General features: G+C 46.7%; 1 protein-coding gene and 1 long non-coding RNA gene across 7 annotated transcripts in view; one reads left to right on the top strand and one right to left on the bottom strand.

Annotated features, from left to right (window-relative positions):
- Positions 1–12370, bottom strand: part of Snx10 (sorting nexin 10) — a 64406-nt gene that overhangs the window by 15523 nt on the left and 36513 nt on the right. For all 6 annotated transcript variants that reach the window (XM_039107307.2, NM_001013085.1, XM_006236486.5 and 3 more), the window contains exon 3: positions 1802–1888. In XM_039107307.2, coding sequence (XP_038963235.1) covers positions 1802–1888 — 87 coding nt within the window. The remainder of the gene's footprint in view (positions 1–1801; positions 1889–12370) is intronic.
- Positions 1–12370, top strand: part of LOC120102272 (uncharacterized) — a 49705-nt gene that overhangs the window by 19017 nt on the left and 18318 nt on the right. The window lies entirely within an intron of this gene.

The raw sequence follows: 12370 nt of genomic DNA, 5'->3' as shown, positions 1-12370 counted from the left end.
GTGTGTGTGTGCTCCTGAATGTGTGTGTGCTCCTGAGTGTGTGTGTGTGTGCTCCTGAGTGTGTGTGTGCTCCTGAGTGTGTGTGTGCTCCTGAGTGTGTGTGTGCTCCTGAGTGTGTGTGTGTGCTCCTGAGTGTGTGTGTGTGTGCTCCTGAGTGTGTGTGTGTGTGCTCCTGAGTGTGTGTGTGTGTGCTCCTGAGTGTGTGTGTGCTCCTGAGTGTGTGTGTGCTCCTGAGTGTGTGTGCGTGCTCCTGAGTGTGTATGTGTGTGCTCCTGAGTGTGTGTGTGCTCCTGAGTGTGTGTGCTCCTGAGTGTGTGTTTGTGTGTGCTCCTGAGTGTGTGTGTGTGCTCCTGAGTGTGTGTGTGTGTGCTCCTGAGTGTGTGTGTGTGCTCCTGAGTGTGTGTGTGTGCTCCTGAGTGTGTGTGTGTGTGCTCCTGAGTGTGTGTGTGTGTGTGCTCCAGAGTGTGTGTGTGTGTGCTCCTGAGTGTGCCTGCAGAAGCCTGGGCATGTCAGAAGAGAGACTGATCCCTTGGGACCGGAGCTCCAGCTGCTGTGAGCTGCCATGTGGGTGCTGGGACCTGAACGCCCATGTCCTCCGCAAAAGCCAGCGCGTGACTGCTGAGCCGTCTCCCCAGCCCACACGCCTATTCTTACGTGCTCATAACTTTGCACACAGAATGCATCTTTGGCTTGAGCTTTTGGGTAAAACAAAAGCAAAATAAGAACATCAATGGCTTAGAAAATGATCGCAAAAAGAGGAAAACGGGGTGGGGCAGTTCAGAGTTTTATAACTCGCTTATTTTCTAAACTGGGAACTCTGGGAGGAAAAGGTTTTACAGTGGTGCTCAGACTTCCAGCATGCAGATGGCACTGAGGGATGGGCTACGTGTTACCTCATGTGCACCAGACACATCAGATGCTTGTGTTAGACACAGTCCCAGGCACATCAGACTGCCCTGGTGAGACAAGAACGCATGTATCGTCAAGGCCAGGGGCCAGCAAGTCAGTGTCTGGGGCCAGTCTGCTCTGCCTCCTGCCTTTTCCAGGAGTTCTAGGGGAACAAATATAGGCGTCCCTTTACGAACTCCCTGCTGCCCGTGCTCTACGGCGGCAGCAGGAGCAGGAGCAACAGCAGAGCTGCCTCGGGATATTTTCACGTGGCCCCATGCAGGACAGGCTGCCGACCTTGTTCAGTATGAAGGCACATGTGAATAAAGATGCTATCATAAAACCGACTACCGTGTATTCACCTACAGTGGTTAATACTGTATCTCTTTCCCCCAAAATTCAATGTTCCCTCAAAATTTAAGGTTTACCAAATAATATATTATCTTGAAATATAATATCATGGGGTAGAAGGATGGCTCAGTGGTTAGGAGCACTGGCTGCTCTTCCCGAGATCCTGAGTTCAATTCCCAGAAACCACATGGTGGCTCACACCCATCTGTAATCAGATCTGGCATGCAGGTGTACATGCAGATAGAGCACTCATAAACAAACATTTTAAAAATATAATATCACAAGGAAATACCATTGCTAAGGCATGCTCTTTAACCATTCATTTTTAAAGTAGTCACATCTTTATAAGTAAAGCTAATAAATATTGAAATATTAATATCTTAAACAAGTACAATATGAGCTTCAAAGAAGCAACTCCTCAACTCCCTGCTTCATTTGTGATACAGACTTCGCCACAATCATCCGGCTCAGTTCTCTGTATTAAGGTTTTTCGGTTCTCAGTAGCATTCTGTCACATAGAATGTTCGCCGCCTACAACCTGTTTCCTACCGGCTATACTCACGTGAATACATATCTCATAGTCGATGTAAGAATGCCAAAAGTCCTCCTTCTGAATCCTGGGGTCTCGGACCCAGACACTCACGAACTCCTGTAAGGGCATTGGGAAGAAAGAGCAGCGTCAGGACTGTGGGGAGGGCTGGCAGGAGCTGGCAGGGCAGAACTGGAAGCGCCAGCCAGCGTGCTCGCCCGCCCTCGGCAAGAAGGAAGTAGAGACCATGAATCAGGTGTCACCAGAGTCCAGAACATACGGCCACAGTGGAAACCTTTAAATAATGCAAAACTGAGCCGAGAGTGCTTAGGGACGGTGCTGGGGTATCTGAAAACCATGGAGAAGATACATTTTCATACTGGCCCTCAATACCCAATCGTGAAAAACAAGTTGCCATTGTCTCAGCTTCTCAGTGCATCAGCTAAGACCACCTCAAGTATCCATGGTCTGTCTAGCAAATTGCTTTCTGGGTCACAAATAAAGAGGCTCCCCTGAGAATGGGCCACAGTAACTTAACAGGAAGACACACACCCTCTCCCGCGATTGTTAAAATTATTTATTTATCTATTTTGTGTCTATGAGCTGAGCCACCGTAGCTGTCTTCAGAAGAGGGCATCGGATAGATCCCATTACAGATGGTCATGAGCCACCATGCGGGTGCTGGGAATTGAACTCAGGACCTCTGGAAGAGAAGCCCACGCTCTTAACCACCGAGCCATCTCTCCAGCCCTCTCCCATGATCTTTAAATACATTTTCTATACACCAAGTCATTTGTTTCCCCTTTCATGATGACTAAAAGGGAAGTTTTCTAAAGCAGAGCCACAGGACACACCTGCAACCCCAGCACCTGGAGGCAGAGGCGGGAGGGGGCCATAAATGGCAGACCAGGCTCAGCCACAGAGCCAAGTCAAAACGACAAAATAAGTCAGTAAGTAGACACACATAAAAGAAAATTGTGTTTGTTTTTAGAGATAGTAAGAATGGAAGGAAGGAGTTGGAGGGAGCACTTGTTGCTCTTCCTGAGGACCAAGGACTCTGTTCCCAGCACCCACATGGTAACTGTGGTTCCTAGGGGATTTGACCCCGTCGTCTGGGCTGCCTGGGCACAGCGTGCATGTGGTGCATGGACGTACATGCAGAAAGAACACCTACACACATAAAGAGTTTTAATTTTTTTTTTAAAGATTCAAAACAGAAGAGGAAGGCAGGCCATGGGTTTGGACAGACGTCTGTGCTGCTGTCCCAATAATAAACAAGGTTTGCCTCAGTCCATAAGACGCTTTTCAAAAGCGGAAAAGTAGTTCATGCTTCCGTCACTGCATCCAGCAAGCCGGGTCTTACAAAATGGCTCTGATCCTGCATTAGAGACTGTCTCACTGCATGGCCTCAGGGTTCTAGGGAAGCAGACACAGGCAGATCTCTGGGAGTTCAAGGTCAGCGTGGTCTAAAGAGAGAGTTTCAGGAGAGCCAGGGCTACACAGAGAAACCCCATCCTGAAAAACGAAACAATACAAATAAATAAATAAATCTGTTTGCTTGGCCAGTAGGGAGGGGGAGGAGCAGGGAATGAGGGAGGGAAAGAGAGTAACGAAGAAGGAGTTAGGGTTCACCCTGACCACATCCAATCTCATCAAATAAATAGATTGGGAAGAGAGGAAAGACCGCGGTCTTCAGAAGACCATGACCCCATCCAAGCCTCCCAACCCTGCACTCATAAGGCACCACTCTGGCTTTTATGGGCCTTTCTTTGACCTAAAAGTTCTCTCTTCTAATTAAAAAAAAAAAAAAAAAAAAATCATAGGGGCTGGAGAGATGGCTCAGTGGTTAGAGCACTGACTGCTCCTCCAAAGGTCTGGAGTTCAATTCCCAGCAACCACATGGTGGCTCACAACCATCTGTAATGGGATCTGACGCCCTCTTCTGGTGCGTCTGAAGACAGCTACATTGCACTCTTATACAAAAAAATAAACAAACCTTTAAAAAAAGAAGAGAAAAAAGAAATAACTGTTTCACTGTCCCTCAAAAGTAGTGTTGTCCTTGGCACTGTGGCTAGACTAAGGGACGGTTCAGAGTCACTGTGTCCCGTGGAAGCCACATTCCCACAGAGGGTATTGGCAGTACCCGTTTTCCATGGAAGAGGCACACATTCTGGGATGAGTCGAACAGAGGCCAACTATTTCCAACCACTCAATGTCACACATGGTCAGAGGTGGAAAACATGCGCCTGCATTGAAATGGCAGATTCTCAACCAGCGAAGCAGAAGGGGAAGCCAGGCAAGGAGGCTCATAATCCCAGCACTCAGGAGGGGGAGGCAGGACTGTCCGGAGTTCAAGGCCCATGGCCATATACTGAGTTCCAAACAAGTCAGGTGTAGGAGGTGAGACTCTGTGTAAACACAAACCCACAGCCAAAGAACTGGCGGGAAGGTCAGACACACAGGCCGACATCGCACACATCTGCGATCATCTGAACTGTAAACTCCATATCTGCCCAAACACACGGCACCTTAGCAACCCACTGTGGCAACCCCGTTAAGAGGTTCTAAAGCCAGCGCACTCGTGCTTTCCTTACCGTAATTCTTTGCTATTGCCCAGATCTGACATTCCAACTTTGGACAGAATTTCCAGTCACAAAACCCTAGTTTGCACTCCCCCTAAAGTGATTGATTCACCAAGCCTCACTTTCTGCCTCCAGAAAATGGGAAGTCTCCCCATATTTCAGCTGTTAAGCAGATCCAATAGCAAAACACTAAGAAAACATCTGGACATGTTCCTTTAGAGCTAAACAAACATACACCAAGGGAGAAGTTCAGCAACTCAGAGCGCTGGCATTAAGAAAAAAGAAAAGCCAGCCAGGCGTGGTGGCGCTCACCGTTAATCCCAGCACATGGGAGGCAGAGGCAGGAGGGTCTCTGAATTCAAGGTCAGCCTGGTCTATGAGCAAGCGAGTACTAGTACTATATAGAGAAGCCCTGACTCAGAAAAAAAGAAGAGGAGGAAAGAGGGGGGAAGAGGAGGGAGAGAGGGGAAGGGAGGCGAAAAGAAAGAAGAAAATATAATCCAGGCCTTGTTAATGAAGGAGGGGAAACTGTAAAATCCATTTTCAATATAAGGAAAAAAGTTCTGTAAGTGGTGACCATTACTGGGGAGAGCAGGCTCCATTAACAGCTGCCTGAGGTTGGGCATAGGGCAAAAGGGCATAAGTGTCATTCATGCCCTTGAACACTGGTCTTCCAGCCCAGGTTAATAAAGCCAGGCCGTTTTCTTTTTCTTCCTTCTGCTTCCTACCCCAACCTTTTTCTTGCTTTTTGTTCCCTAATCCAATCGTTGTCCAAAGACAGATTTCTCCTGGTGTGATTTATTTGACTGTCTAGGAGAGCCTCTTGCTTCCTGGCTCTCAGGGCTGGACTGCACTAAGCTGTGGGTCTCCTCACCTGGATCCTACCATAAGTAACTTCGGCTGTCTTTCCAGACAAGAATGCCTGATTCCTTCCGTGCACCTACTGACATCAGTCAACCAATCAGCGGGTGCCTGCACCAATGAACAGATTGCCTTCATGGGGGAAACTAAACTTGAGCTGAAATAAAAACTCTTCCACCTGGCCTCTTGGATACCACTTATCATTGAATTAAGTTATTTCCCAGATGGCCACGAGTTTATCTTAATTTACCCATCCCACCCTCCAAGGGTGTGCCAATTAACTGTAGAAGGCGACAGTGCGATGCCTAAGATCTACGAGGACAAGCTGTCTTCAAACACCCCAAAGAACTCCAGAAACACCTATTTACATAGAAATAATTGAAACCCATTCCGATACCCTCCGTAACTTTGTCCCCTAAGACTTGTGCAGGGCAACAATCCGTTAGCCTAGTTGGAGTTAAAATATGTACTTGGATGCAATAAAAGTGCATTTATTTTAAAATATTCCGTAATTTGGATGGACTTCTCCTCCCCCACCCTGCAATTAGTAGAAATTAGTGAACTTTCGACACACTTCCAGCTACGAACAGCATGCCCAGACAGCCGAGGTTCACCTATAATCTCTTTAATTAGACACATCCCTCACGACCTGCCTACCATCCTTCACGGGGATGCTGACAGGCTGTCCGCCACAGAGGACAGCCCCATGTCCCATACCTGGAATCATATGGATTTCCTATGGAAATGGCTTCCAGAGGCGCTGTTAGTCAATTTAATAACCTTATTAAACACTTTAATGACTTCTTGGGCCTAATGACTACATCTGCTATGAAAGGAAATGCCAGGAGGAGAGGAGGAGAAGAATTAAAAATTTAAAGTAACTGATCCTTCCTGCCCAGGCCGTGTGGTCTGTAAGAACCCCAATCCCCGTGAACTCTCTGAATTCCACGGCCCTGTTTCTCCCTGACCCCTGACCCAGCTCCGCCCTTATCTGTCTGCCTAGCCTCTTCCTCCCTAACAGCTGGGCAACACCGCCTCAGTTCTACAGATAAGAGAATCTAGCCCAAAAGTCAGATGACCAGCAAGACCGACTGAGTTTAGAACTTGGATCTGCCTCTTGCCCAAAGCCTGGACTCTGGCGGTTCCTTTAGCAGCAATAGGATGTCACCGTGTTCCCACCCGGTGGATTATCTGCTATTATAGGTAAACGCTGGCTCTACTGCAGTGCCACTCCCACCCAGGATGGCAGTTTGGTCACTGTGTCTCCTGTGGGCTCCTTTGGGCTCCTTCTGGCCTGTGGCACTCTCACAGGCTTCCCTTGGTTTTAGTGACCTTGACAATTCTGAGAACTTGCTGGGTCTTTTGTAGGTGTTCTTCAGTGAGGGTTTATCTAGTGTTTGGCCCAGGCCTAGATTGGGGTTCTCCATATTTGGAAGGAAGAAAAGAGATGAAGCCCCGTCTTTCAGCGCTCCAAAGGCACCTGCTGTCACTGGGAGTCGCCTGTTTCCTGCCTGCTGATAAATGTGACAATAAACATATGCTAATTTCTTCCAGTCACTTCTAATTTACCTGTAGCTGGCAGAGTGGTAGTTCCAATATTTAAACTGTATTGGGATGCTAACATGAAAGAGAGGGATATTAAACTATAAATCTTAGGTGGTCTCCATTTTCTAAAAATGCACACACGTTAAGTACGAGAAAGGGCTGGAAGGGACGGTCCAAGCGTCTATCTTTCCCTTAGAGCGTATACTCTGTCGTGAACAAATCTTTTCAAGTCTGGGAGATGGAAAGAGACTCAGAATGACAGCGACACTCCCTTGTGACGGTCACACACATGGGCTCAGAACGCTGGAAGCTCCCAGGAACCTGCGGGGTGGGGAACGACTGGCTTTGCAGGTTGTCTTGCTTTTCTTACTGAAACGATGCTTTTACTTTTAATTTTTATTCACTTACGTTTATGCTTATGGGTGTTTTGCCAGAGTGTACGTCTGTGTACCGCATGCGTGCTTGGTTTGGAAAAACGTGCAGAAGAGGGCACTAGATCTCCTAGGACTGGAGTTACAGACAGTTGCGAGCTGCCTCGTGGGTGCTGAGATTCAAAGCTGGGTCCTCAGAGAGAACAGCAAGTGCTCTGAAAGGCTGAGCCATCTCTCCAGCCATAGAAAGGGTGAGGTTTTTCAGTAGGAAAACTCAGTAACTGAGTGGAACACCAGAGGTCGAGACGAAGAAGAAAAGGGCATAGGCATGAAAGGAAGAGGAAAAGGCAGAATTTAAGTTTAGAAGAGTGTTTAAAGGGTCACAAGACACAAGACACTAGTTTCTATTTTTTTAACGATATTCCTTCATTCAAACCCTAGGCAGTTGCCAGTCGGGACCCAATGTCAGAAGCTGCACCCCTGTGTTTTCAGGCTGCAGGGTGCGGCTCAGTGATAGAATACATGCTACAAGTTTGCTAGTCTGGGCATCACAAATGCACAAGCAAAAAAAACCAAAACTGGGTATCATGGTGTACACCTGTGATCCCAGCACTGGAGAGGCCCAGGTAAGAGGATCGCTGCGCATTTGAGGCCTTGCCAGGCTAAATAATGAGTGGCAGGACCAGCCTGGACTACATAGTGAATCTTTGCCTCAAATCTCTAAACAAAGAAAAACTTTCTTTTTCTTCTTTTTTTTTTTCTTCTTTTTTTCCTTTTTTTTTTTTTTTTTTTTTTTTTTTTTTTTTTTTTGGAGCTGGGGACCGAACCCAGGGCCTTGCGCTTGCTAGGCAAGCGCTCTACCACTGAGCTAAATCCCCAACCCCGCCACGGCCCTTTCTTAAAGGGAGTCCAAATGTTTCCATTTTAACTACCTGTATCTGACACCTATTAACAGTGTTCATCCATTCAGTGAGGTTCTTCATCTTGAATGGCAACAGCACCTCTATAGCACTCCTTCGCATTAGTGATGGGGTCCTGGTGGTGCACGGAACTGTCCTGGGACACTTGGGCTTGTGACACTCTGGGTATTCCTTGCCAAACTCGCCCAAGCTGGGTGTAGTGACACAAACCTTTAATCCCAGCACTAAGGAGGTAGGAGCGAGTGCTTCTCTACAAACCTGAACTCATACTCCAGGCTAACTTGGTCTACAGAGTAAGTTCCAGATCAACAAGGGCTACATAGTGAGACCCAGTCTCGAAACACCAAAAGAATAAAAACAAAGAATTCATTCAAGTGTCAATAGCTGGCGACTGCCTAAGAGTTGCTGTTATTCCCCAACACGAAATGAATGTGCTTTGAAGAAGAAAATTCCCTACGGTTAAGTTCTAAGTCTCTAAAGCGGTGGTTTTCAATTTTCCTAGTGCTGAGACCCTTTTATACAGTTCCCACGCTGTGGCCTCCCTCCGCTATAAAATTAGTGTTGTTGCTAGTTCATAACTGCAATTCTGCTACTGTTAGGAATCACAATGCAAATGTCTGATATGCAGGATATCTGATCTGCAACCCCTACAAAAGGGTTGGTCTACCTCTAAAGAGGTCATGACCCACAGGTTACTGCTCTAAAAGCAGAATGCAGCTATAGCTATCGTGATGCAGGAAACAGGGAAACACACAGGTGAATACATGTACACACACGTGAATACATGTACACAGATATAGAGTCCCATCCCTAGGAGGGATGTTCCAGTTATAACAGCTGGGAAAGAAATGGGACGACTTCATGGGGGAGCAGCAGCACAAGAGGATTAAGAACAGCATGTGAAGGGGGCTGGGGATTTAGCTCAGTGGTAGAGCGCTTACCTAGGAAGTGCAAGGCCCTGGGTTCGGTCCCCAGCTCCGAAAAAAAAAAAAAAAAAAACAAAAAACAAAAAAAAACAGCATGTGAGTCTCCAGGCAGAAACAGTCTGTGTCCTGTAAGGAAGAGCTGCCCCTTCACCCCTTCGGAAAACAAGCTTGCTGGGGCAGGGGACAAAGGTCCGGTGCTGCACAGAGATACTGCTGCCCCCCAGGCATTAGACTATAAAAAGGGCAAAAATGCCGGAGCCCACAAAAGCCTGAAACTGTCCCCTGTCACACCCACCTGCCTTTCCATTTGGATCCAGGTTCTGTCTCATTAAACACAAGGGTTGATTCAGTTGGGTCCGTCTAATTATTCTTATTAAAATATGTAACCATAATATTTTAATTGTAAATTAAAGTTGCACGCATGAATGAGTCTGAATTCATTTTAATTTTACAATGGCCCAATGCCAAGGCCTTTTTATGGGGACAATCCATCAGCTGAGATACTGCTCTCCTGGGGATTCGAACCAATGTGCAAATGGAACGTGTTTAACTAACAAGGGAGACTCTCACTCCCTTCTCTCCTCTTGCTAGATTTATTATGGTAATAAAGCTGCTTCGACAAGAGAGACCACGTCTCCCAAATCCTTTTTTAAAAATTACCAAACCTCGAGGCTGGCACCACCAGCTATGACTGGCATGTTACCCCTGGCCATCTGCATCCCGAGCAAGGATGGCGAGGTCTCAGTCCACATGCCAATCCCATGATTAATTAGGAATGGCTGCTGCCTATGGATATCACTGGAACGCGCTTATACAAATACTGGATTAACTTCTAGGACAGCCAGTGACACTGCCTGTGGCCCTGACATGTGCAATTAGGGGCATCTCGACTTCTATTACACTGCACGACTACGCTCTAAGACCCGGATAACTCTAGCTGGCCTTGAACACAGGGTATTCTTGGAGTAAATCTAGGAGATGAAGATACCTCTCGTGTATGTGTGTAACCCTGGCTGTCCTGGAACTCACTTCGTAGACCAGGCTGGTCTGGAACTCAGATCCGTCTGCCTCTGCCTCCCTAGTGCTAGGATTAAAGGTGTGCACCACCACTGCACAGCAAAAATACCTTTCTAAAATGAGGCTGTTGGAAGTCTCGTTTTGATCCCCAACTGAGACCGGAAGGAACAGGAGGTATCAGCCTCCTTCAACAATGCATGGAAGCAAAGGAGGGGCTGAAGCTGGACAAGAGGCACTACCAGAAACAGCCCAGGGCCAAGACTGCACAGAGCTCCACAGGTTCCAAAATAAGCCTGGGACAGAGCAAGAAGTGCTCCCAAGCTGGGGAGAAGGAAGACTGGAGAAAGACTTTGGACCTGCAGGTACCTAGAAGCCAAGTTCTGGCTCTGTTCAAAAGGATACAGCTTAGCATTGCTGGTCCACATGGAGAATGGACAAACAGCTGGTAAGCAGCCAGATGTTATCCTACAGCCCACCAGGATCTCACCTCTCTCTATTTATTTCTTCCTGATGGAAGCTAAGCTAAATCTTTGACCACTGTACATCTATTCTCAGTATGTTTTTTTCCTTTCCCATTGAAGAAATCGCCATGTTTAAATCCATTAAGGCTATAAGATTGTTACAAAATCATTTAAATCAGAGATGACATTTTCAAGATCACTGATATGTTTATCTCTATATAGTTGGTGCGTTGGTAATACTGATTATCAGTTTGACAGGATCTGGAATCACCCGAACAGTACAGGGTATTCTTGGAGCAATAAAGAAATGAAAATCCCTCCAGGTATGCCTATGACTTGGTCAACTGAAGTGGGAAGGCTCACCCTAATCATGGGTGTCACCATTCCCTAGGCTTGAGTCCTGGACTTCATAAAAGGAACAAAGTTGAACATGAGAACTCACAGCACTCTGCTTCCTGACTGTGGACACAACATGATGAGCTGTCTCCACCTCCTGCCACCATGGCTCCCCTACCATAAGAGACTGCATCATGACTTGTGAACCAGAATAATCCATGGCTCCTGAAAATCACTTTGTCAGGGTTCTTTATCACAGCAGCTAGAAAAGCAGCTAAAACAGTTGTTGACAGCGCGTGGGAAGATAACTCAGTCTATAAAGTAGTTGCCACACAAGCATAAGGTCCTGAGTTTGATCCTCAGAATCCAACCATATAAAAAGCAGGTCATGGTAGCATGCATCTGTAATCCCAGGCTGAAGAGGTGAAGACAGGAGGACTGCCAAGGTTTGATGGCCAGCCAAATCTAACCTAACTGATAGGCCCCAGATCCCAGTGAGCGACTGATTCTTAACACATAAGTTGGACAGCCATCTGAGGAATAACACCCAAGGTGGACCTTTGGCCTCCACACACATGCACCATGCACACATACACATTTAGAAAGAAGCTAGACATGGTGGTTCACACCTAGTTGGAAGCCATCTTGAGCTGACATAGCATATCTCTAGCAGATATACAAACTTTTTCCTGGTCATTCTCCCCTAAATGATATAGCTATTACTTCAACATTTACATTGCATTTAGGATTATAAGTCTTCAAGAGATGGTTTAAAGTATATGAGAGGCTGGATATAGTATAGAGGCACCACCTGTAATCCTAGCCCTGGGAAGGTAAAAGCAGAAAGATAAGAGATTCAAGCCCCATCCTGGCTGCACAGTGAGTTCAAAGCCACCCTGATATCCTGCCTTAAAAGACTGAAGAATTATGTATATACTTGGTAGGACGAGGCAGGCTAGATGCAAACACTGCACCATTTTATACAAAGGGCTTGATCATCCTGAGACCGTGGTGGTTAGTTTCCTATAACGAATGCCTTGTGGGTAGTGAAGGACATTGAATTAGTCCTACCCCAGATGGCAGCCCAGGAAACTTCACTTTGGAAGCCTGTAAGTCCATGATGCAATCAAGAAAAGATAGTCTTGGGCTGGAGAGATGGCTCAGCAGTTAAAAGCACTGACTGCTCTTTCAAATGTCCCGAGTTCAAATCCCAGCAGCCACATGGTGGCTCACAACCATCTGTAATGGGATCCGATGCCCTCTTCTGGTGTGCTTGAAGATAGCGACAGTGTATTTAAATGTAAATAAATCTTTTAAAAAAAAAGATAGTCTTGTTGAATTGTGTGGAAAACAAACAAAATCAAAACAACAACAACAAAACAGAACTCTAAAAGACAACGAACAGGTCAGACGACACTTTCCTGGGTCCCTACTCCATCCTGGGAGTGTCCAGGGATAAGTCAGTGAAGCAGAAAGACAAGGAGGCAGCATGGAAGAGAGGCTCAGGCAAGGGTGGGGGCAGAACCTGGGAGATTCTGGGTCTGGCATGAGCTGGGGGCAGAGTGTGCTAGAGCTCAGTCACA

The sequence above is a fragment of the Rattus norvegicus genome, chromosome 4 (assembly GCF_036323735.1).
Source record: "Rattus norvegicus strain BN/NHsdMcwi chromosome 4, GRCr8, whole genome shotgun sequence".
Taxonomy (NCBI): domain Eukaryota; kingdom Metazoa; phylum Chordata; class Mammalia; order Rodentia; family Muridae; genus Rattus; species Rattus norvegicus.
The sequence above is the reverse complement of the archived record's forward strand: the minus strand, read 5'-3'. Positions and strand labels throughout refer to the sequence as shown.